The sequence below is a fragment of the Prionailurus viverrinus genome, chromosome C1 (genome assembly GCF_022837055.1).
Source record: "Prionailurus viverrinus isolate Anna chromosome C1, UM_Priviv_1.0, whole genome shotgun sequence".
Lineage (NCBI taxonomy): Eukaryota > Metazoa > Chordata > Mammalia > Carnivora > Felidae > Prionailurus > Prionailurus viverrinus.
In genome coordinates, this window is record NC_062568.1 from 58457042 (window position 1) to 58484064 (window position 27023).

The 27023-nt window shown below is 37.4% G+C and overlaps 1 protein-coding gene across 1 annotated transcript in view; it reads left to right on the forward strand.

The window, feature by feature from the left end:
* The window catches only part of CFAP210 (cilia and flagella associated protein 210), a 32439-nt gene that overhangs the window by 231 nt on the left and 5185 nt on the right, over positions 1 to 27023 (forward strand). The window contains exons 2-9 of the mRNA XM_047868811.1: positions 97 to 184; positions 5572 to 5798; positions 10144 to 10317; positions 10426 to 10619; positions 18626 to 18782; positions 22570 to 22709; positions 25021 to 25213; positions 25922 to 26086. Coding sequence (XP_047724767.1) covers positions 97 to 184; positions 5572 to 5798; positions 10144 to 10317; positions 10426 to 10619; positions 18626 to 18782; positions 22570 to 22709; positions 25021 to 25213; positions 25922 to 26086 — 1338 coding nt within the window. The remainder of the gene's footprint in view (positions 1 to 96; positions 185 to 5571; positions 5799 to 10143; positions 10318 to 10425; positions 10620 to 18625; positions 18783 to 22569; positions 22710 to 25020; positions 25214 to 25921; positions 26087 to 27023) is intronic.

Consider the following 27023-nt stretch of genomic DNA (forward strand, 5'->3'; position numbering starts at 1 on the left):
TGGCGCCTTCGTCACTTCCGGCGGCGTTGCTAAGCAACCGCACAGTTTGGCTAACACTAGACCAGCAGGACTCCTACACTCCCCGCCTCGGAGTAGCTTGGAAAGCCAGATAGCGCCAAGGGCGTGTCGTCAGAGATGCTGGTGCGGTTCGGAAGGCGCTCTGGACAGGCGAAGGAAAACACAGGTGAGCTAAACTCGCCTCTCCAGGCACAGGGATTGCTCTGGCCTCCAGGCATACGGTAAGAGGCAAGGGTGTCAAATCAGAGTTTAGGTTACTTTTTGAAATGGGCTGCACCAAATCCAAAGCATCCCCATGGGTATGGTTGAGCTCTGTGTAAATGAACAGTTTTGTCTTCATATGATTGGGTAGGTGAGAAAAGTTTACAAATAGGAGCGGAGGAAAGAGAAGTTAGAGACTCCCACTTGACCAGCTGGTCTGAGCCTTGAGCTGTGTAGTTGCAGTTCCAAGTGTCTGGTATTTGCTGAATCCCCTTAAGCTTTTGTTATTCATTGAGTGAATTGGACTATCTTTTGGAAGTATCAATGACCTCATTAGAATCTTGACCCTGCTGTGAACCTACTGAGTGCTGTTAGGAAAGTCTTTCATGGAAATGTCTCAATTTCCTCATCTCTAAAGTGAAGGAGTGTAAAAAATAATGCTACTTAGGTATGGTAATCTAGGTGACTTGTTATAAAAGTTTGATTTTTGAATACAAGTAGTCTAGGGGGACATCTAAAGAACTCTAACAATTCGAATGATTTTGCTTTCTTAAGTATGTAAATTCCCAATTAATGTTGCAATGATGACCACCAGAACCTTGGGAGTTTGGACTGAGTTCATGTCATCACCTGAGCTTTTGTAGCAGGAGAGCTTCGTTCTGCCAGATGCAGAGTGAGAGCCAGCCATTATCCCTCCAGTGGACACTACAGGGTATTTATGCAGTGAAGGACTTATGAAGTCCTGACAGTTAGGAGAGAGACAGTAACCATGTGACATATAGTGAAAAAACAACAACAACAACAACAACAACTATTACTCTCACATACTTTCTTACATACACAGTACTATAAAAGACTTAGATTTATGTGATAGGTTTTAAAAAATGTTTTGTGCCACTTGGTCCAAAAGTTGGCATCTGAGCCTCACTGCTAAATTATAATTTACATTTAGAAGTGTGTGAAGTAGGAGAGGGGTTCAGATATGTAGACAACTATCTGTAAAACAATTATCTAAAGATTTAATGGAGTGACATCAGCCAGAATGGTAGAATAAGGATCTCCAAAAATCCTCTTCTCTATTAAATCAAAAAGAACCCCGGGGCACCTGGTTGGCTCAGTCAGAAGAGCATATGACTAGATCTTGGGGTAGTGAGTTCAAGCCCCATGTCGAGTGTAAAGCCCACTTTAAAAAATTTTATTTTTAAAAACAACACTGACAGAAATCGTCAAGACCAAAATTTTTTTTCTTTAGAACTCAGGAGATTAACCAAAGGCTTGTAACAATTGAAGAGTGTTTTATCAGGAAAAATAGCTGAATCTTGGTAACAACAGTAAGTCTTTTGGCATTTTAACTTGCTCTTGTCCCATACTTTTTTCCTAGCCCCATGGAAGTCTAGAAAACCACTGCAACCACAGTGAATGCCAGTGGCTTAGTAACCTGTGGAGGGGGAAGGAAAGGATTGGATTCTCTCCACAGCCTTTTTTATGATAACTATTATTTTACCTGTCTCACAGTTCCCTGGAAAATCCTACTGATAATGCTTAATTTTATTTTACCTGACTCAGAGCTCACTGGGAATGTTTGTTAAAACAATTATTGACAATTTTTTAAACATCACAACTGCCTGAAGTAGTGATCACTGTTGGTTGTAAACAAGCTGACCAAAAACTTTAAAAGAACACCTGGGAAATGAGATGTCCACAAAGGGCTTTGAGAAGCTCCCTACATATTCCTGGGAGTCCAGAAGGACAAATGCATGCATAGTGCTATACACATGCCCAGGAAATTCCTGAGAATTTAGCTTTCACCTCTAGCTAAATTTGAGGCTCAATGCAAGAAAAAAGTAAAGGCTAAGACAGAGTTGTAAACTACCTGCCTGAGCATTGAAGTCATGCTCCAGCACTCACAGAGAGTGTCTTGGCAAAGGCTGGGAGATTTATTTAAGGAAATTAAATTTAATTTAAGGAAACTTCTGGGGCACCTGGGTGGCTCAGTTGGTTAAGCGTCCAACTTCAGCTCAGGTCATGACCTCACAGTTCGTGGGTTCCATCCCTGCATTGGGCTCTGTGCTAACGGCTTGGAGCCTGGAGCCTGCTGTGGATTCTGTGTCTCCCTCTCTCTCTGCCCCTAACCCACTCGCATTCTGTCTCTGTCTCTCTTAAAAATAAAAAAAAAAACATTTAAAAAAAAGCTTAATTTAAGGAAACTCTGTCCAATTATTAGCTGACATTTAAGCTAACCAAGCTGAGATTCCAAAAGCCACATACAGCAAGGAATACAGACTTTACAGATTTAGTTCAGAAAAATCACTAAACAAACCACAACAGCAATAAAAACAAACTTTGGGTGTGTGGGGAATCTGATATCTAGAGTTGCCACATGTTATTTAAAATTTACAACTTTCGACAAAAATGACAAAGCATGCTAAAAAATAAGAAAAAAGTTTGAATAGGAACTGTTCCTGAGGAAGCCCACATGTTAGACTTACTAAACAGTTTCTTTTGTAAATTTACAGTTACTGTGAATATGTTCAAAGAACTAAATGTCAAAGGAACTACAGGAAAGTATTAAGAATGTTGTCTCACAATATAGAGCATATAAATAAAGAGATAGAGATTAAAAAGAGAAACCAAATAGAAACTTTGGAGTTGAAAAGCACAATAGTTTCAATGAAAAATTCACTAGCGGGGCTCAAAAGCAGATTTGAGCTTGCAAAAGAAAAAACTCAAAGAACTTGGTCATATATTGATTGAGATTGTCCAGTCTAAGGAATAGAAAGAAAAAAAGAATGAATAGAAATGAGCAGATCCTCAGAGAAATATAGGACACCAACAAGTATACCAAGATGTATATAATTTGAGTCTTAGAAGGAGAGGAGTAGAGAAAGGGGTAGAAGAAGTAATGGCTGTAAACTTCACAAATTTGATGAAAAACATTAATCTATACATTCAAGAGCTCATTGATCCTCTAAAATGGATAAACTCAAACAGATCCAGAACCAGCCACATCATGATCAAACTGTCAAAAGACAAAGGGAAAGACAATCTTGAAAGCAGCAAGAGAGAACAAATGCAACACATAAAAGTCGGCCTCAATAAGATTATTAGCTGATTTCTGCTAAGAAACTATGGAAGCCGGAAGACAGACGGTTGACATATTCAAGGTATTAACTGAAGAAGACTTAAAGATTTTTTTCCATGAAAACTGTTAAAATATTTCCATGTCCTGGGTGGCTCAGTCAGTTAAGCATCAGGCTTTGTCTCAGGTCATGATCTCACAGTTTGTGGGTTTGAGACCCACATCGAGCTCTGCTCTGACAGTGCAGAACCTGCTTGGGATCTCTCTCTCTCTCTCCCTCTCTCTCTGTCCCTCCCCAGCTTGCGCTTTCTCTCTCTCTCTCAAAAATAAATAAATTAACTTTAAAAAATACATATATATTTCCAGGTAAACAAAAATATCAAATTCATTGCTAGCAGACCTACCCTACACACAGCTGACCTACACATAGACCTACATATAGCTGAATTTAGATATAACTTGATCCAGGACACTATTCTATCAGCTTTGCTTAGCTTTATTCTCTAGGTGGGGACTTGGTATGTGATAGGCAAGATGGTACCTGTGGTTCTAAATTCACTCTTTACTTCAGCAACCAATTTCTCAATCCCATCAACTTTAATTCAAACCCCAAGAAGACTCTAATTGATCCTGGCAGCTTTTCTCTCAGTATCTTCATCTCTTTCTGGAGCTATGTGATTTCTTGCTTTTGCTTTTCTCTGTACTTTTGTTTCATTTCATCTTCTAATAATAATAGTAAACATATTAATAGCTAATGCTTATTGAGAACATTTTGTGTGCCACACATTATTCTAAATTATTTGCACACACAAGTTCATTTAATTCTCACATCATCCATATAACACAGGTCCTATTAATATCTTCATTTTGCAATTAAGGAATTAGAGAGTTAAATACTTTTGTCTACAGGGACACCTTGGTGACTCACTCGGTTGAGTGACTGATTTTGGCTCAGGTCTTGATCTCGTGGCTCGTGAGTTCAAGCCCTGCTTTGGGCTTGCTGCTATCAGTGTGGAGCCTGCTTTGGATCATCTGTCTCCCTCGCTCTCTCTGTCCCTCCCTTGCTCGCACTCTCTCTTTCTCAACAATAAATAAACATTAAAAAAAGTAATTTTGTCTAGATTTACATAGTTCATACGTGGTATGTTCATTTAGGATGCTTTTTAATTCATATATAGAATAGCCAACTCAATCATGTTTAAAACTAAGGACATTTATTTGCTCACATAACAGGAACTCCAGGCTTCAGGTCTAATTGATCTAGCATCATAATGAGATCCTCATTGCCCCATGTTCCCCCTTTGTTTTTTCTTTGTGGTTCACAGTAACAGCTTTATCATAAGGCTACTTCCTTTTGTGGTCATAGGATGCTGCTTATCTGGTCTTCATGCTTCCTTGTTCATATCTAGCTGGAGAGTCATTCTCAGATGTCTCTCCCAGAAGAACAGGAAGAACTTTTCTAAAAGTCTCAAATAGCGGGGCCTGGGTGGCTCAGTCAGTTAAGTGTCCGACTTCAGCTCAGGTCATGATCTCAGAGTCCGTGGGTTCAAGCCCCGCGTCGGGCTCTGTACTGACAGCTCAGAGCCTGAAGCCTGCTTCAGATTCTGTATCTCCTTCTCTCTCTGCCCCTCCCCTGCTCATGCTCTGTCTCTCTCTGTCTCAAAAATAAATAAAAACATTTAAATTTAAAAAATAATAATAAAAAAAATAAAAGTCTGAAATAAATCTCTTTTCCTTTTGTTTGCTTATTACAGAAATAACTGTTGCCAAGGGAGATACAAGTATTGTTTAACTACTGAGGCCCACCCTGAGACTGTATTCAGTTCTCCAACTTACATTGCCACTACTCAATTAGGAAGGGATTGAATAGAGTCAATCACAATGTCTACAACTCCAAAAGATTTTCTTCCAAATTATCCCCCAGATTATCCATTTATAGACTGCTGCTTGGTCATTTTTTTAAAAAAGCTTTAATAACCTGTTGGGGTAGGTATTATTGATCTCAACTTTTAAAGATTTGATACTAAGGCTCCAAGAATTTAGATGACTTGCCTAAGTTTACAGAGTAAGGAAATGACCAAGCAAATACTCAAATCTGTCTTCTGATTTCAAGTTCTTCTATACTTTCCACTTAATCCCAGCTGTTCTTGAAATAATAAGAATAAAATTATTATTTAAAAGAATTTCCGGTATCATGGCAATATAGAAATGTCTGATAAAAAAATATTTAAACTCTTGAAAGTCTTTAATGTTTATTTTTTAAAATTTATTAGAAATAAAGAACTCTGAAGAAGATAAAGTCCTCTATCCACCTCTTCTACCTAGCAAGGTCGATCTCCGGCAGGTTACCATAATTCCACACAATGAGTGGAAAAGAATTCGAGATAGCCTTGACAGTTTGACAAGAGAAGCAGCATGCCTTCGTGCAGAAAGAAAGGCAAAGAAAGAAATGCATTTCCGATCCCAAGAAGTGGTAAAACATTGGACTAATGCATACGCAGTAAGTATTAATCACCCAGGAATACATATGTACTAAAGACTCACTCTTGTTTCTTTGTACATTTTATAAATATTTTTTATGTGTAAAATATTATAAAAAATGCTAGGCACCTGGGTGGCTCAGTCAGTTGAGTGTCCAACTTTGGCTCAGGTGATGATCTCGCAGTTCATGAGTTCAAGCCCTGCATCAAGCTCTCTGCTGTCAGGGCAGAGCCTGCTTGGGATCCTCTATCCCCACTTTCTCTCTGACCCTCCCCTACTCGTGCGTATGCACTTGCACTCTCTCTCTCTCTCTCTCTCTCTCTCTCAAAAAGAAACATTTTCAAAAAATCATAAAAATGCTATGAAACACATTTTCAACAGCTTTATTTAGAAGTGACAAACAATAAAATAGACATTTAAAGTTGTACAATTTGCTAAGTTTTGACATAGTTACACACCCCTGAAACCATCGTTATAATTAAGATAATGAACATACTCATCACCAAAACAAGTTTCCCCATACTTGATTTACACCTTCTCACTCCTTCCTGCCCCTGTCTCCAGGCAGCTGATCTGCTTTCTTTCTTTTTTTCAAGATTTTATTTTTAAGTAATCTACACCCAGAGTGGGTCTTGAACTCCAACCCTGAGATCAGGAGTTGCATGCTCCACCGACTGACCAGCCAGGTGCCCCTACACTATTTTCTATTTTAAATTTTGCTCAGCATAATTTTTTGAAATCCTTTCAGAATTCTTTCATGTTGTTGTGTGTACCAATTGTTCATTTTTATTGCTGAGTAGTAGTATTCTATTATATGAATGGACCACAGTTTATTTATCTGTTCAATTGTCGATGGTTTGACATCAACCAAATGTTGGTATTTGAGCTGTTTCCAGTTTTTGGTTATTATAAATAAAGCTGTATATGAACGTTCATGTGTAAATCTATTTGTGGACATATACTTTCACTTCTCTTGGGTAAATATCTTGGTAGAATGGCTGAATAATATGATGGCTGCATATTTAACTTTGTAAGAAACGTCCAAACTGTTTTTGAAAGTAGTTATAATTTTACACTCCTGTAAGAAGTGTGTAAGTGTTCTATTTTCTCCACATTCTTGCCAACTTGCTGTGGTCAGTCTTTTTAATTATAGGCATTCTAATAGGTGTGAAGTAGTATCTTACTATAGTTTTAATTTGAATTTCTCTAATTACAATGATGTTGAACATCTTTTTATGAACTTATTTTCATATTTTCTTTGGAGAAGTGTTTATTCAAATCTTTTGCCCGTGTTTAAACTGGTTTTGTTTTCTTATTATTATTTTGTTTAGGTAATTTTTAAAATATATTCTGAATACAAGTCCTTTATTAGATATTTGATTCAAAAATATTTTCTCCCAACTGTGGGAAGGGGCACAGAAAGCTTTTGGTACCTTGCTTTAGAAATAAGATTCATGGGGCGCCTGGGTGGCTCAGTCGGTTAAGCGTCTGACTTCAGCTCGGGTCACGATCTCGCGGTCGGTGAGTTCGAGCCCCGCGTCGGGCTCTGGGCTGATGGCCCAGAGCCTGGAGCCTGCTTCCGGTTCTGTGTCTCCCTCTCTCTCTGCCCCTCCCCTGTTCATACTCTGTCTCTCTCTGTCTCAAAATAAATAAACGTTAAAAAAAAAACTAAAAAAAAAAAAAAAAGAAACAAGATTCATAATTTAGTCTCTTTTTTCTCGAAGATGGAAGAATTAAATCACGACTGACATTATGTATTACATATATTACATTCTGAAAAAGGCAAATCTGTAGGGAAAGAAAACAGATCAGTAGTTGCCAGTAGCTGCAGACAGGGGTAGTGGTCGCTATAACAGGGCGTGAGGGTATTTTTGGGGAGGACGATGCAACTGTTCTATAAGTGACGATGCATTTGTAAAACTGTACACTAAAAGAGGGTGTGTAAATTATACTCTAAAAATCTTGATTTTGAAGAAGTCTCTGGAGTGGAATATGCCATATAATACTTTACATCTCTACAGATGTTAAAGAATAAGAAGAAATATAGTAAATGTGGTAGAAATGTAGTAGTAAAAGCTGGTTTTTTTTTTTTGTAGGCACAGAGATTGATAAAATAATAGATCAGAAAAGAGAGCCTAGAAACAGTCACTTGTTATATATGGGAACTTGACATATGACAGAAATGTCATTCAAATCAGAAGGGAAAGGATTGGGAATTCAATAACTGATACTGAGATAATTGGCATAGGAAAAAATGGGATTATATCCTTACCATATAGAATATACAAAAATGAATTTCAGCTGGATTAAAGACCTAAATGTGAAAAGTAAAACAGTAAAACTTTTGAAATAAATCATAGAATATCTTCAGGATTTTAGGGTAAGTAAGGTTTCCTTAAGGTTATCAAAAGTATGACTCATAAAGAAGAAGAAAGACCTCATCTGACATGACGCATTGGATAGAAGTAGTTATTTAAAGGAATAAAAATAGTTATTTATATATATATATATATAGTAAATATATATATATTTTTAGTAAATATAGAAAGAAGCTTTGGAGGTACCTGGGTGGGTCCATTGGTTAAGTGTCCATCTCTTGGTTTTGGCTCAGGTCATGATCTTGAGGTTTCCTGAATTTGAGCCCTGTGTCAGGCTCTGCACTGACAGTGCGGAGCCTGCTTGGGATTCTCTTTCTCTCCGCCCCCATCTCTACCCCTCCCCCACTGGCACTGTCTCTGTCTCTCTCAAAATAAACTTAAAAAAAAAAAGAAACTTTGGAAGCAAACAAAGAAACCAATAGTGATTATCTTAGAGATTGCTGCTGGAAGTTAGGATTGGAGGGAGAGCTTCACTGTACCTTTGTAATATTTGGGGGTTTGGGGACACCTGGATGGCTCAGTCAGTTAAGCGTCTGACTCTTGGTTTTGATCTTGCGATTTTGCAGGTTTAAGTCCTGCATTGGGCTCTGTGCTAGGAATGTGGAGTCTGCTTGGGATTCTCTTTCTCCCTCTCTCTCTGCGCCTCACAACTCCCACTGTCTCTGCCTCTCTCAAAATAAATAAATGAACTTTAAAAAAATTTTTTTACAAAAATGTTTTGGTGTTTTGAACCATGTAAACATGTTAGCTACCCAAAAGCTTAATTAAAATATTAGCTTCTAGACATCCAGATGGCCAACAGGCACATGAAAAGATGTTCAACGTCGCTCCTTATCAGGGAAATACAAATCAAAACCACACTCAGATATCACCTCACGCCAGTCAGAGTGGCCAAAATGAACAAATCAGGAGACTATAGATGCTGGAGAGGATGTGGAGAAACGGGAACCCTCTTGCACTGTTGGTGGGAATGCAAATTGGTGCAGCCACTCTGGAAAGCAGTGTGGAGGTTCCTCAGAAAATTAAAAATAGACCTACCCTATGACCCAGCAATAGCACTGCTAGGAATTTACCCAAGGGATACAGGAGTGCTGATGCATAGGGGCACTTGTACCCCAATGTTTATAGCAGCACTCTCAACAATAGCCAAATTGTGGAAAGAGCCTAAATGTCCATCAACTGATGAATGGACAAAGAAATTGTGGTTTATATACACAATGGAATACTACGTGGCAATGAGAAAGAATGAAATATGGCCTTTTGTAGCAGCATGGATGGAACTGGAGAGTGTGATGCTAAGTGAAATAAGCCATACTGAGAAAAACAGATACCATATGGTTTCACTCTTATGTGGATCTTGAGAAACTTAACAGAAACCCATGGGGGAGGGGAAGGAAAAAAAAAAAAGAGGTTAGAGTGGGAGAGAGCCAAAGCATAAGAGACTGTTAAAAACTGAGAACAGGGGCGCCTGGGTAGCGCAGTCGGTTAAGCGTCCGACTTCAGCCAGGTCACGATCTCGCGGTCCGTGAGTTCGAGCCCCGCGTCGGGCTCTGGGCTGATGGCTCAGAGCCTGGAGACTGTTTCCGATTCTGTGTCTCCCTCTCTCTCTGCCCCTCCCCCGTTCATGCTCTGTCTCTCTCTGTCCCAAAAATAAAATAAAACGTTGAAAAAAAAATTTTTTTTAAAAAACTGAGAACAAACTGAGGGTTGATGGGGGGTGGGAGGGAGGAGAGGGTGGGTGATGGGTATTGAGGAGGGCACCTTTTGGGATGAGCACTGGGTGTTGTATGGAAACCAATTTGACAATAAACTTCATATTTTGAAAAAAAAATTAGCTTCTAAGTGTAACATATTTTTTTGTTAATGATATATGCAAATATAACAAAGACTCATAATGAAAGATTCATATTTCATTATATGCAATGTGAAATTTTGTAAAATTAAATTGAAAAATGAAGACAGAAGACTGTTTTTTTCTTATTACAGGGGATGAAAGAACAGAAACTTGAAGCCAAAAAGAAGCGTGATGAAGAAATAGAGGCAGAAAGACAAAATCTTGATGTGGAGGAAGCAATATACAAACAAGGAGAAAGGAAAAAGGCTATTGAATACGCAAAGCAATATCAATTTTACCAGACAGAAAGAGTGAAAAAGTTTCATGTACTACTTGGGTTTTCTTGCTTTTCTCTATATATTTAACATATCTCTTTACATAAATAATTAGACTTTATTTCCTTAAAATGCCACAATTTTTTTTTTTTTTTGTAGTCAGGACTTCTTCTTAGTAGAGTTATGAAAGAACGTGATGCACAGATTGAATCTCAAAAGAATAAAATAAAATCAGATAAAAAATGGGAAGAACAATTAAAACTCAACATTGAAAAAGCTTTTAAAGAAGAACAAGAGAAAGCAGAAAAACAACGCAGAGATAGAGTGGCTCTTGCCAATGATCATTTAAAACAGTATGTATATAGAAATTACCTTTTTTGTATCTCATTTTTCTCATAAAAACTTTTTTTCTGATTATAAAAGTATAATGCTGTAATACTTAGTAAGTAGAAAAACTACAAAGAAAGTTAAAAAATCACTATTACTCTCTTACCCAGAGATAATATGTTAGTTACTATGGTCACAATGATGCTGCATAACAAACAAGCACACAATCTAGTGGCATTCAAAGTAAACATTTCTTTCTCATGCATCCATAGGTTGGTTGGGCTTGGCTGCACAGCTTTTCTTCAAACTACAGGGCTGTCTGGGCTTGCTTGTTGCTATGACTATAGCTCTGATCTGTTCCATGTGTATTCATTTTTGAGGTACAGGGAAACTTTTCTCATGGTATTGACAGGGATGTAAAGGAATGAGCCCGAGCTTGCAAGTACATGGCTAAACTCAAAGGCAAAAGTCAAGGAAATACACTTAGTCTCCTGTAAGTCTAAAGCAAATCACATGGCCAAGCCAAACAACCATGGAACAGAGAAATAGCCTCCTATGGAAGTGGGAAGTGAGAGAGTGAATCTTTTTGAGCAGAATTTAAACAATATTCTACTTTTAAAGAAAAAATAATTTTTGTATTTAACCATATCATTAATGTATGATCAAACAATCTTTTTGAGCTCAAAACATTAGATTGTGGTCTAATCTACCACAATAATCTGTTATCGTTTTGGTATATTGGTATATAGCCATACAGACATTTTTTGGTGGTAGTGGTAGAGGGAGTCAGATTCATTGAACTATAATTTACATTTACTAATAAAATTCACCTTTTAGAAAGCAGATAGCTGTATAACCACCCCTAAATCAAGATACAGAATACTTTCATCATCCCCAAATTCCCTAATTCCCCTTTGAACTAAGTTCTTTTCCTTGCCCTCAGCCCCTGACAATCATTGAGTGACTGATACAGACTTTTTTTCTGAGAATATATACTCTTATTTTATAAAATGAAATTGGATCAACAGTATCATTGTATATTTTTTCAGTTACCAGTATCATGAGCTCTTGCTATGTCAGTAAATAGAAATCAAACCTGAACTTTTTTTTTTAATGTTTATTTTGAGAGAGAGCATGCATGTGTGCATGACAGAGGAAGGAGAGAGAGACAGGGAGAGAGAATCCTAAGCAGGCTTCATAACTGTCAGCACAGAGCCCAATGCAGGGCTCAGTCTCATTTACCGTGAGATCATGACCTGAGCCAAAATCAAGAGTCGGACACTTACCCGACTGAGCCACCCAGGTGCCCCAAACCTGAACTTTTTAAAGAAGTAGCTACTATATATATATCAGGAGAGGGGATTGTATTTGTGCATAATTTTATTTACTTTTCTAAATACTTGATACATGCAAATAGGAAAAGGCACGAAGGGGATTCAGTGAATAGTCTGTTCCTTGTCTATCAGCCACCTTGTTTCGCCGGTGTAAGGCTTGCCAGTTTCTTTATAGTTTAAATGTGCATAAATATATCAAAAAATTTAAACAATATTCTACTTTTAAAGAAAAAATAATTTTTGTATTTAACCATATCATTAATATATGATCAAACAAAATGAAAATTAAAATCACTAGAAACTCTGTAATCCAGAGTAGGTACTGTTAACATTTGGGCATATATTTGCTACTCTTCAAAGTTATTTTTTTTAATTTTGCAAATAAGAAATGAATATATACCTGTTTAAAATTCAAAACAGCAAAATTTGGAGTAAAATTAAAAAGCCTATCTTCATATACACCCTATTCAATGTCTCTTTAAGTCCCATTTGCCTCTTCACAAATAGCCATTATTTAAAGTTTTGTGACTATCCCTTCAGAATGTTTTGTTATAGTTACTAATATTTATATGCAGGACATATTTAAGTATGTTTATATATTTTTTGCCATGGATATTATACACTGTATTTTTCTGTGTCTTCATTTTTTCACTCAACAATATACCTTGAATATCTTTTTTGCCATAATATAAGGATCTGTCACATCTTTTCAAATAATCATATTGTACACAAAGAATGTACCATTATTTATTTAACTATATTGTTATCGAGGGAAATTTGGATTTCCCCTCCTCCATTTCTAACAATGCTATGGTAAATAAACATCCCTGACCATATTTATTTTGTAATGTTTGTGCAAAGATGTATTTATGTAGGATAGATTTCTTGAACTGAGCTTGGATTTTACATGTGGGGAGATGCTGCCAAATTGCCCTCTGAAAAGGATTTTAAGTGTGTAATCATCAATGATATCTGATACCCTTTTCTTTATGTTATAATCAATTCTGGACAGTACTTTTTAAAGAATTTAATGGACCAAATAATAGTATCTTTTAATTTATATTTCTTTTTATTTCTAGTGAGGCAGGTTATTGTTTCATGTGTAAATATTCATCTGTTTTCGTTTTTGTTACCATAAATTGTTTACTCCATTGTTCTCTTGTGTAGGTTCATATTTAGAATACACTTACTTTGATGTGATCTGTCTCTTTTTGTTATTATGGTTTTGGGTTTTGTGTGTGTGTGTGTGTGTGTGTGTGTGTGTGTAGATATATGTATACATACATGTATACATATATATACGTATATATGTATGTATATGCATGTATATATACATATATATATTCTTATAGGCTATATATATTTATTTCTTATAGTCTGAGTGACATAGATATCAATTCTCAGGATATATGTGTTGCCAAAGTGTGTATTCTTCAGTTCTTTGAGCCCCTAGTAAAAAGAGAAGGGAAAGCTTTGGACTTATTGTAATGTTTTTCTTTGTCAGTGTAGAGATCCAAGGGTTTATGCAAGTTAGAGACAGAGCCATTGGCAGAAGGAGGCAAATATTTGATCAGTGAGTCACCTTTGAAAAATATCTCTTATGTTGGCTGTTGCAGGTAGCAGACTGATCTCCAGGAATCTACCCGGCAACTACTAACACTTCACAGGCCATCCACCTATAGCCTTTGCATGTAGACTGTGTTGAGGCCACAGGATCTCCTTTCCATGTGGTCTTTGGCAATAGATTAGAAGTTCCAGCAGGTTTAATGCTTGTTTGGGTTGTTTGTTTGGTTTATCTTCAGTGCAGTCTAGGAGATGTTGACCAGGTTCTGAGGTCAGCATAAATTCCTTTCCTTTTCATGGTACACTCTGTCTTTGTGGATGATGGCCAAGTATTACTTATCCTCATTGCATTCTCAAGTGCCCTGTTTTTTTGTTGAAATCTCTTGGAAACTCAAGCATATAGCTAAGACTTGGCTTTATTCAGTTTCTTGTAGTGGTGTAGAATTTCTTCTGTTCTGCTGATTGCTTTCTGGGGAGTTAGGAGGGAAAGATATTTGACACGTGGGCTTGGGTTCCCAATTTGGTTCCAGAAGTCTTATGTCTTAAATTTATTAAGAAACATTCAATTCTAGGGGCGCCTAGGTGGCGCAGTTGGTTAAGCATCCGACTTTGGCCAGGTCACGATCTCGCGGTCCGTGAGTTCGAGCCCCGCGTCAGGCTCTGGGCTGATGGCTCGGAGCCTGGAGCCTGTTTCCGATTCTGTGTCTCCCTCTCTCTCTGCCCCTCTCCCGTTCATGCTCTGTCTCTCTCTGTCCCAAAAATAAATAAAAATGTTGAAAAAAAAATTAAAAAAAAAAAAGAAACATTCAATTCTGTAATTGAAAACAACAAAGGAAAATGCAAATCTATTTATTATAAATGGTTTTTTAAGTATACAAATTCACAAAATTATCACCAGTGATATTCTGTTGAATGTTGGTTCATGTATCAGCTTTATACAACTCAGAATGCATGGCACTTAAAGTACTGTTAGGAATGGTAATCAGCCCATAAAAAGCCTCTTTAAGCTAACAATAGAACTGGAATACTAACACTGGTATTGATCTGAGTGGATACAGAGGACCATGTGGTAGAAAAAGAGAAAAGAAGGAAAGTTTTCTTCCTGCTTTCTTGAATGATAAGAGTCTATTCAGGGGAAAATTTTTTTAAGATAGGCTACTCATTTATTAGTAAATTCATTTATCCAGTCATCCATTCATTTTTATAAACATTTATCGGACAATCTCCACTTGCCAGCCACTATTCTAGTAACTGAGACTGTGAAGATGAATGCAATTGTCTTTTTTCTTAAAAAGTTCACAATCTGGGGAGGAGGTATAAACATGGAACAAATAATTATGGCATGATAGTAGATATCTTGATGAGTATACGTACAGGATGTGTGGAAGCATATAAAATGGACATCTCAGTTCATACTGAATTATGAAAACTGAATAGGAATAAGTCATGCGAAAAGGAAATGGAGAAGTATTTTAAGGAGAGGGAATAACATGGGTGAAGGGCCAGAAGTTAGTTAGAGTGTGGTGTATTTGGGTAACTACAAATAGTCAAGATGACTATAGTAAGAGGGCAAAGAGGGCAATGTTAAAGATGAGATTGGAAAGAGGCAAGGGCCAGGTCATGGTGTGCCTTGTAGGCCAAAATTTGTAATGACTTTCCACTTTGAACAAAGACCATATTTTAACACACCCAAAAAAAGGAAATTGGAGGATATCAAGAGGCAAGACTCTTTTGAATGCCCTATTAATTGTATTACCAAGTGCTATTCAGGTATTACCTGGTGGTGGTTTAAAATATGTACACACATTCTTTGATACTCCTCTCTTCAGAGGATGGAGTCTAATTCCTTCCTCACTCGAGTGCAGGCTATACAGAGTAACTCATTTCCAATGAAGAGAATGAGTAGAAATGATGATGTGTGAAATTCTGAGAGAGATTAGCATATAAAAGGCATTGTGGCTTCCTCCTTCCTATCTTGGATCACTCATTCCTGAGGATGCCATGATGTAAGGACACTCAAGCAGCTCTATGGAGAGGTCTATGTAGCAAGGAGCTGAGGCCTCATGTCAAGAGATATGTAAAAATGGGTTCTCCAGCCTGAGTCAAGCCTTTAAATGACTACTGCTCCAATTAACATCTTGACTGCAACCTCTGGAGAACTACCTAGCTAAGCCACTCCCAGATTCCTGAATCTCAGAAATGGTATGAGATAGTAAACATTTATTGTTTTAGTCCACTAAGTTTGGGGGTAATTACTTAGTAATGGTTAACCAAAACACACTGTACAGCTGCTGCCCTGTGCCTGAAAGTGAGATTTTTCACACATTTTTAGAACAACCTCTAAGTTGTAGACCTAGTCATTCTATTCCATTTTTGGGCTTTGAGCAGTGTAAGAATCTGCCTGTGGCTCACAGCCCAGTGGGCATAATGAGGATGGGGCAAATGAGGGACTCTAGTGACACCAAAATCCCCACATGGAGGGATTTTGACCAAGAACCTTAAACATAATTATTGAAAAGAAATTTAACAGTATCTGTAGATACTGCATATAATTCTGTTTCCTTCTAGGTAAGCCTTTCTCTAGGAAGGGGCCCGTAGAACTTGCTTAAGAACAACTCAGTTCCTATTAATCTCATCAACTTCCCAGAAGAAGGGAAAATCATTACAGGATAGTTTGCTTGACTTTCCCCTGGATAAGATCATCTAGGGAAAAAGCAAAGAGAAAGGAAGGCTTAAGTGATCACATCCTACTGATTAAAATTCCTATGGATTAAAAACACACCCTAAATCTAAGAACTTACAAATTTATAACTCCAGTCCAGACCACTCCTTTGGGTCCCAGCTTCACATACAACTGCCTTTAAGACATCCTCCATTTTGATGTCTCATAGATATCTCAAATTTAAAATGTCTAGCAGGAAAGTATTTATTCACCACCCCCACAGTGGACATTCTAGTGACACCCTTATCTAACCCTCAGTTGTCCAAATCAGAAACCTAGAAATACACCTTGATTCTTCATGTTCCTTTATTTCCCACATCAAATCTATCAGCAATTCATGTTGAATTTTTTCTCCAAAATGAATCTTAAAGTTACTGCTGTCATCTTAGTCCTTATGTCCCATGAATTATTGTGTCAACCTCTTAACTGGCCTACTATTCTCTCTTCCTAACCCCTTCTTTCATCATCCAGAAAGATTTTATTAAAAATTGATCATATTGTGGCAGCTGGGGCTCAGTTGGTTAAGTGTCCAACTCTTGATTTTAACTCAGGTCATGATCTCACAGTTTGTGAGTTTGAGTCCCACATCTGGCTCTGTGCTGGCAGCATGGAGCCTGCTTGGGATTCTTTCTCCTTCTCTCTTGGCTCCCCGACCCTCTCAAAATAAATAAACTTTAAAAAAAAATGATCATATTGTTCTCCTACCTAAAACTTTTCAATAGCTTTCCATTCATTTAAAATAAAATGGAGGGGTGCCTAGGTGGCTCAGTAGGTTAAGCATCAGACTTCAGCTCAGGTCATGATCTCACAGTGGTGAGCTCCTGCTTTGGGGTAAGCTCAAGTCCCCCTTTTGGGTGAGCTCTAGCCCCACTCCAGGATCCACACTCTCCATCCCTTCCTGCATCTGGTGGGATTCTCTCTCTCCCCTCTCTCTGCGCCTCGTTCACTCGTGCTCTCTCTCAAAAATATAAACAAACAAATAAAATGGAAACTTGACCATCTCCTGCTAAGCCTCATGTGATCTAGCTGCATCTTCTAAACCTCCTTTCCTACCACTCCGTCCCCTTAGTTACTGTGTTTCTGTCATACTGATCTTCCAGGCCTTGAGCACCTGTCAAACTTTTGCTTGCCTCGGGGCCTTCCCACATATTTTTCCTTCTGTATGGAATTTTGTTCTACCATTCTTCACCTGTAGACTTCTCACCAGCTCAAAGAATCTTCTTTGCTTCTAAGAATTCTAACGAACTAAACAATAAAATATTTTTGAAAATTAATATTTTTAGGGCAATCGTAAACCTGGTTTAGCTGTAGACAACAATGACTTTTTTCTTAGCTCCTCCTCAGGAAAATGATTGTGGCTCCAAAGCTGCTTACTCTGTACAGATGAATCAACTGGGAATCTCCTGTCCTCCATTGGCTTAATAATACCAAAGTGAACTTACCATCTTATTTAACTGTGTAGTCCTCCACGGCACGGGGAACGGAATTTTCCCTTCTGAAGATGAGTGATAAGATTCCAAGAAAATATTCTTTTGGATCAGGTGCATTTGAAAGGTTTATTCCTCAATATTTTTGTCTAAGTGTATTATTGATCTTCCCTGTGCCTACCTTTCAGGAAGAAAAAAAAAAATAGAGACAGCAGATAAAGAATGGTGGTAGAGTAGCCTGCACACTTGATTGACTGACAAGAATGCATGAGCAAGTAGACGAGACATCTTAGGCTGAACAGCCTTGTCAGTATGCAGAGGATTAATTGCCAGATGGGGGCACTCAGAGTCTGCAATAAAGTACTGATTGTGATAGGGCTGGGAAGGTGGGTTAAAGAGGTAGAGCTAGAGCTAAATCTCACAGATCACAGCCTCGCAGTAAGGAAGCTGTTCCAGGATCTCTGCAGAACTCACACATAAGCCCTGTGTGGCTTACCGCTCAGAAGGCACTATAGCTAGTGGATGTGGACTAGAGAAAAGTGGCTAGTTGGGTAAGGAAACCCATTTCCTGAGAGGCTAGACCCATAGGTTAGGTACCATTGTCTAGTGCCGACTACTGAGAAACACTAGGGATTAAGGACTTTTCTGTAAAATAATGTCACTATTCCACTATACTGTCATTCAATTAACTTGAACATTCAATTAACTTGAACATTCAAATGTTCAAAGGACCATTTGAATCTAGTGTAGGACTTAATTTTGGTCAGCAATGAAACAAATTTCAGAGAAAGGAAAATATTGGCAATCTTAGCAAGATTGGATTTGGCTTTCATCACTGCTCTTTATATATTCCCTTCTTGTCCTCAAAGAAATTCACTAGTTTCCCCACAACTTCACATCATCCCAGGGTGGAATCTCACTCATGTATTCAAAATATAACCTATTTTTCTGCTTTGCTGTCAATTATAGTTATTCTTTTGCTTTAGAATAAAGGAACATGAAGAGGAAGAAGAAAGAAGGAGAAAACATGAAGAAAAGGATGCAGAGGAAATAAGGCGACAGAATTCATTACATGAAATAGAAATGAGGAAAAAACTAGAAAAGAGAAAAGAAGAGATAAATGAAAGCAGAAGGCTGTTTTTTGTAAGTTGAAAATATATATCTCTTCAAAAAATGTATAATTTCCAATGCCTAACTTTTAACGTATTTTTTATCAATAATAAGGTTGAAAACAAGTTGCTATTGAATTGGGTTTTTAAGTATATTTTGGGGGCGGCTACATTTGCTATGAAATTATGTGGATGTGCTCTCATGAATGAACAAGAAAGAGAAAAGAGAATGAGACTTTCTTTCAAGTGAATGCATTTTCTTATCCTCAAAATGAGACTTGTGAGGAATGAGTGGAGTGGTATGTGTCTGGTGTCTGCGGCACTGCTAAGAATTAGTGCTTGATAAATGTAATAGTTATTTTGTTCCTATTGCAACTCACTTTAGTTTGTAATTTTTTACATTCTTTTCTTTAAAATTAGTTTTTATTCTTACTACATTCACAGAATTAAAACATCAAACACTACCAAAAGGCTTAAAAGAAGAGTAGCCGTTCTTTGCTTTACCCCTTCTGCTTCTTGTTAATAACCACTTCCAGGTTCTTTTAGCTGTTTGTTTGTTTGTTTTTTTTAAATTTTTTTTTCAACGTTTATTTATTTTGGGGACAGAGAGAGACAGAGCATGAACGGGGGAGGGGCAGAGAGAGAGGGAGACACAGAATCGGAAACAGGCTCCAGGCTCTGAGCCGTCAGCCCAGAGCCGGACGCGGGGCTCGAACTCCCGGACCGCGAGATCGTGACCTGGCTGAAGTCGGACGCTTAACCGACTGCGCCACCCAGGCGCCCCTAGCTGTTTGTTCTGATATGAAATTATATTCCAAATAATCTGTATATTTTAGTAATGGAATACTACTCAGTGATCAAAAAGAAAGAAATCTTGCCATTTGCAACAGCGTGGATGTAACTGGAGGGTATTATGCTAAGCAAAATAAGTCAGTCGGGGAAAGACAAATATCATATGATTTCAGTCATATGTGGAATTTGAGAAACGTAACACATGATCTTTGGGGAAGGGAAGGAAAAATAAGATAAAAACAGAGAGGGAGGCAAACCATAAGAGACTCTTAAATACAGAGAACAAACTGAGGGTTGATGAGGGTGGGAGATGAGGGGGGTGGGAGAGGTGGATGATGGGCATTAAGGAGGGCACTTGTTGGGATGAGCACTGGGTGTCCTATATAAGTGATGAATCCCTGGGTTCTACCCCTGAAGCCAAGACTACACTGTATTTTAACCAACATGAGAATAAAAAATAATAATCTGTGTATTTTAAAAATATACACCAAGTTTTTTTTTTTTAATGTTTATTTATTATTGAGAGACAGAGAGAGACAGGGAAGGGGCAGAGAGAGAGGGAGACACAGAGTCTGAAGCAGGCTCCAGGCTCTGAGCCATCAGCACAGAGCCTGATGCGGGGCTTGAACCCACGAACCATGAGATCACGACCTGAGCCAAAGTCAGACGACTAACTGACTGAGCCACCCAGGCGCCCCCCCCCCCTTTTTAAAAAATATATATCAACTTCTAAAGATATAGATCTTGGGGTGCCTGAGTGGCTGTCGGTTGAGTGTCTGACTTCAGCTCGGGTCATGATCTCCCAGTTCGTGAGTTCAAGCCCTGCGTCGGGCTCTGTGCTGACAGCTCAGAGCCTGGAGCCTGCTTCGGATTCTTTGTCTCCTTCTCTCTCTGCCCCTTCCCTGCTCATGCTCTGTCTCTCTCTGTCTCTCAAAAATGAATAATGGCTGGGGCACCTGGGTGGCGCAGTCGGTTAAGCGTCCGGCTTCAGCCAGGTCACGATCTCGCGGTCCGCGAGTTTGAGCCCCGCGTCGGGCTCTGGGCTGGTGGCTCAGAGCCTGGAGCCTGTTTCCGATTCTGTGTCTCCCTCTCTCTCTGCCCCTCCCCCGTTCATGCTGTGTCTCTCTCTGTCTCAAAAATAAATAAATGTTAAAAATGAATAATGGCTAAAAAAAAAATTAAAGAAAAAGATATAGATCTTGATTTATCCATTTTAGACATTTTCTGTCTCTCTGCCCTGGTAGTTAAGGATTGAGTTCTTTTCTAACACTGTTCTCTTCCCATTCTCTCCTTCCTCTAAAATAATTGTGTTACAATTATAGCTAAATCATTATCATTATTATATAAATATTGTTCTCTGAAGAGCCAAACAGTATATACTATGATTATATTTCTTTGCTTGCATAAATGTTTTTCTGTGATTAAAATAATTGTGTTATTTATTTGCTTTGATGGCTGTACACCATGTTTTTTCCCACATGTTCCATAAGTTCCGTCAAATGTATATTGATGTTAGTTTTCAAATATTCATCTAAATAATATCAAATTATCTACATTATTGTTTTTTTGTTTTTTTTTTAGAGCTCCCCCATCCAAAGTTCTCCATCCTTCTCCTTCTGGGCTGCTTGCCCTCTAGGCCTCCTGCCCAGAAGTCATTCTGGCACTTCCTTGGGTTACTTTCTTGGGCTGAGGTTCCCATATCCTGAATCACATGCCTTCCTCTTTCTTGGTTTACTTCTCCATCTTGCTGAAATATATCTTCAAGTAACCTCCTAATAAAGGGTATACAGGTCAATTTAAAAAATTCTTATCTGAAAAGGTTATCATTTAAAATCACATTTGCTTTATAGTTTGACTAGATATAGAATTCTGGTTCAGAATTCAGAATTTTATATTCATAGTTTCATAATCATCTGGCTTCCAGTATAGCTATTGAGAAGTATGATGTCATTTAGAGTCTTCAGCCTATTTATGTGATCCGTTGTGTTTTACTTTTTTCTCTCTCTCTTTCTGAAAGATTTCTGGGTCTTTATGTCTGCAGCTGTAAAATTTCACAGTAACATACTTTGGTACAGTTCTTTTTCACTAGTTTCACAGTGATCAAGTCTGGCAGGGGAATTAGGAATACAGGCAAATAGACAGTGGATGGGGAAGGAAGAACACTTTACACTTGTATCTTGGGGTTTGTTTTGTTTTTTTGTTTGTTATTTTAGAGAGAGTACGAGTGGGGGAGAGGGCCAGAGGGAGGGAGGGAGAGAGAGAGAGAGAGAGAGAGAGAGAGAGAGAGAGAGAATCTTAAGCCAGCTCCTCGCTCAGCACGGAGGTCCACATGGGGCTTGATTCCACGACCCTGGATCATGACCTGAGCCGAAATCAAGAGTTGGTCACTCAACCGACTGAGTCACCCAGGTGCCCCTGCATTGTGTATCTTTTAAATATTTTTGTGTACCATATGATTGTATTAGCTATTTAAACATTAAATGAAAATTGTATATATTTAATGTATTTTTTCTGATTATAAAATTATTTTTAATTACATATTTTAAGGAAATATTTGAAAGGAAATACAGAAAAGCATTAAGATGAAAAGTAACCTATATAATCTCATACCACAGAGATAACTATTAGCATTTGATTCATTTCTTCCAGTTATATATACGTTACAAACTTACATCTGCATATGTGTATAAAACTGAAATTGCTATGTAGTATTTTATGTTCTCCTTTCCCCCCACTTGCCCATTATATTGTTTGTATCTTCCCATGTCATTGAGAGTATAATTTACTTAGCCATTTCTTCATTATTAAAGATTAAGATTGTTTACAATTTTTCACTCTTATAAGTAACTTTGAGATAAAGCACATGGTGCATAAAACTTAATGCACATCTCTGATTATTTCTTTGGGATAAGTTCCTGAGAGAGAAATAACTGAGTCACAAACTGTGGCCATTTGACAAGTTTTTGTTAGATATTCGTATGTTGAAACATATTTCTGTGATAGGATAATACACAATTTTTTCCCTCAAGGAACATGTGAATGATAAAAATATCATCAAGGCTGTGGAACGGCAGCAGCAAGAGGAGGAGGATGAAAAGATCAGAAAATTTATCAAAGCAAAAAAGCGTCTTATGCAAATAGGGAAAGAAAAAGAAGCTGAAACACACAGGTAAGCTTTTAAAAATAACTTATGTAATTAAGTACTGTCTGAAATTATTATAAATCAGAAGTTGGAATATGAGAGTAATTTTTAAGAATAAGTCTTGTTATTTTATATATGACTAGGGCATTCAGTGACATGATGATATCAATTGCAGCATGTGAGTTAGGGTTCCCTTGGAATATCAAGGAAATCAATCTGGTAGATGATTGGAAATAGTGGAAATCTCTGCTGTGGGAGAGGGATTTGAGCTGGAGATGGCTTTGTGAGCCACTGATATAGAAGTGGTAGTTAGAACTGTGGATACAGATGAGCTTACTTATGGTGAGTAGGTAAAAAATGAAGGTCCCTAGAGAAGTCCATATTTAAGGGTCAAATGGAGAAAGAAGATAATGTGGAGACCAAAGAATAGTTTTCAGAGATTGGAAGAAAACCAGAGAAACAAGAAAGGAAAGTTTCAATAAGAAGACAGCAGTCATTGGTGTTAGATCAATAGAGGGATTAAATGAGATTTTACAAATGAAATGTTCATCAGATAGGGAGACCACTGCTCACCTTAGTGAGAAGTTTGAGATGAGATGAGGGAGAGCAGGAGGCCAGTTGCAGTACATCCTGTTTCTGTCTAGATCTACTTTTCCCTTGTGCAAACTGTTCTGATGGCTTTACATCACATGTATTTATTGAGGCCCATGAGGCTCTCCTAATTCCCAGCTGCCTCAGCCTCATCACTCAGACTTCATCTCATACTGTCCTCTCCTTTGTTGCCTCTTAATCACTCACACTGAACTCCTGTACCCTCTCTGAGGAATGCTCACCTTTAACTCTTTCAGATTATTATTCTGAAATATAGGGCCTTCATATAAGGCCTTCTTATTGAGGCCTTCCGTGACTACCTAAGTTAAAATTACAGCTCCACTCTCCACATTGCTTACCTGTTTAGGTAACCTGTTTAGGTTGCTTTCTTTTGCCTCATTGTGTGATATGGCACTATTTTAACTACTTACTTGGTTTACTCTCCGTCTACCCCAGCTATAATGAAAGTTCTATGAAAGCAGAGATTTTTAAGGTTTTTTTACTATTATGTCCCCAGCACCTGGAATAGAGTCTGGAGTATAGTAGGCAATCAATAAAAGTGTTTAGAATATTGTTTTTGAAAGCCTAGATGAAGTGTCACTTTTTCCATGAAACCTTTTTTTCTCATCTGCCTATATCACTTTCTAGCTCTCTCATGGCACGTATCACCCTTTGCCTTGTATAGTTATTTGCATAAATGTCTTTTCTCCACTTTAGATTATAATTTCCTTGGGATATGCACTGTGTTCTTTCTTACCATTTCTCCCACAATTTCTTTGCAAACTCACGCAATTATTTAGTAAATCTGTCATATCTAAATTTAAAAGTATTTTTCACCCAATCTTATATGAAAATACCCCTATTCCTTTAACAAATACCTAGTTATTGTTGAATGTGTCAGGCACCATGCTTGACTCTGAATTACAAGACTTACCTTGTCTCTGACTTCAGGAATCTCCCAGTATGAAAGGAGAGTTGTTTATCTTCATATGAATAGATGAAGTCAATAAGGTGCTATGAATAAATTGTAAACAGGATATAGTAATAGGATGGATTTCTTCAAGAGTTTGATGATTCTTACTAGTTATTTTTGAGATTTCATTTAAAGAAATGTTGGGGTGCCTGGGTGGCTCGGTCGGTTGGGCGTCCAACTTAGGCTCAGGTCATGATCTCACAGTCCATGAGTTCGAGCCCCGCGTCGGGCTCTGTGCTGTCAGTTCAGAGCCTGGATCCTGCTTCAGATTCTGTATCTCCCTCTCTCCCTGCCCCTCCTCCACTCACACTCTGTCTTTCTCTATCAAAAAATGAATAAACGTTAAAAAAAATTAAAAAAATAAAGAAATGCCTTTGATTTATTTTATAACCTAAGCCTCCAGTGTTCAAGTAAGAAGGGTATCTGATAACTTTTGAAAAAATTTTCATTGTGAGAATTTTAACACTTTATTTCCTGGACACACACACATGCACACACACAAGATATTACATACATTCCTCCCTTTGGATTTTTAAAATATCTTTTCTAAAATATTTTTATTCTTAAAAAAATAATAAAATAAAATAAACTTTATTCTAAAAATAAAGTATTAAAATTAGTTTCCACTTAAAATAATTAGTACATATAAAGAGCAATGGGGCTCCATTTAGTCTTGTAAAAGACTATAAAATATATGATTTCTAATAAAATTATATTGGCTTCAAAACAAATCTATTCATGAAGATTTAACAAGTGTGGGTTATTTTGTTATAGGCTAATGGAAGAAAGGAGAGAAAGAATAAATAACTTCCTGAGTGAACTAATGAAAGAGAAACTCGACAATGAAGATTTGATTATTGCTAGAGATACTGCAGAAGCTGAGGCTGAACGGGAAAAAAGAGAAAGAGAAAAATATGAAAAAAACAAGGCAGAATTAAAAGCGATTGAAGAACATAGAGCTGTTGTGGTAAGCAATTAAATTATAACAAATAAAAATAAAAAACAACAACAACAAATGTAAGCCCTTTCCATTGTAATTTCCACTCCCTCTGCCTCTCTGACAAAAAAAAACTAGCAAAGATTTGGAAAACAATGTATGAATTACCTGCCTATATTCTTGAAATCAAACTATGTTTACTTGCTAGCAGAATATCACGATAATCAATTACAAATAAGATATTGATAGATACAAAGATAGATGCTTCTGTTTCAGAACCATCTGAAATGCAAAAATTGTTATTCACTTAATATACATTTGAATGTTTTTAAGACAAACCAAGTAAAAATCACTCTATTGCATTTCTGTATTTGATCTTTCAGATAATCCTTATCTCCTACAAAATTGACTGTCATAACATTTCATTTGGATAGTTTATAGACATTGTAGCAATTAATTTTTTACCTACAAATATTCCTTTACCTTGAGAAGCTCTTGCCATCTGTTTCTCTATTTTATTTTTTTAAACCACCAATGTTACTCAAGTTTTCAGTGTTTTCTGTTATTGGAGAAATAGAAGAAAACTGGCCTTGTGGGAACCAGCCCAGGTGCATGTAAATTTTCCACTCTTGCGTTGCTCCTGGCTGGCTTTCTGCTTGGAGCTTTCTAACTCTGTGCTTTATTAGAGAGAACTGGTTGATAAAAACTTTTTTTTTTCCTTTACCTTTTAACATCTAGATGAAAAATAAAGAGGAAGAAGAAAGGCAGAGAAAACTAGAGGCTAAAAAACAATTGCTGGCTATCATGAAAGCAGATCAGATTTTCCAGGAGCATGAAAAGGAGAAAAAACGCAAAGCTGATAAGGAACATCAAAAAGTTCGAGATGCTCATATTCAGCAAATGGTAATTATTCTTAAATGTTTATACTTATCTTAGCAATAAATATGTAATGTAGAGTTCATGCTAGTTTTCTGTTTCCCAGGTGGTTTATTTTATCAAATAAGATCAGGTGATCATTATGATTATGACACAATAAAATATATAAAAAATGTGAAGAGTTAGTTTCTGTTTTTATCTGTACTGAAGTTCCCATACTAAGTTTACGTCTTTTGCACAACTATTTTTCTTCAGTGTCTATTGTGCTTTAGTAAATATTAAAGAAAATGCAAATGCATATGGCAGGTCATAATGCTTATGTTCTTTTAGTTTTTCCCCTCTTTATAACTGTAACCCAGAGATTATGTTGACTGAGATCTCATAGATTTCAGAGTTGGGGTGAATAGGGGTACCAGAGATTTTAGAATATGTGTAGAGGACCTGGCATCCAATCATTTATGACTTAAACTGTTTTCCAAAATGGCTATACCATTTTCCATTCCTACCAGCAACATATGCGAGGATAAGTTGTTCCACATCCTCATCAACACTTAGTATCGTTATCCTTTAATTTTAACTACTTATAGTGTAGTGATATCTCATGGTTTTGTTTTGCATTTCCTTAGTGACTAAGATTTTGAAGGTCTTTATACATCCTTCATAGCCATTTGTGTGCCTTCTTTTGTGAAGTGTCTACTAAAATCTTTTGTGTATTATTCAATTGGGTTTTCTTTTTTTGTTTTTCTTTAAAGTTTACTTATTTTTGAGAGAGAGTGAGAGCCCGAGCAAGGGAGGGGCAGAGAGAGGGAGAGGGAATCCTAAGCAGACCCAGCACTGTCAGTACAGAGCCTGATGTGGGGCTCAAACTCACAAACTGTGAGATCATGACCCAAGTCAAAACCAAGAGTCAGACGTTTAACCGACTGAGCCACCCAGGTGCCCCTGGATTGTTTGTTTTCTTATC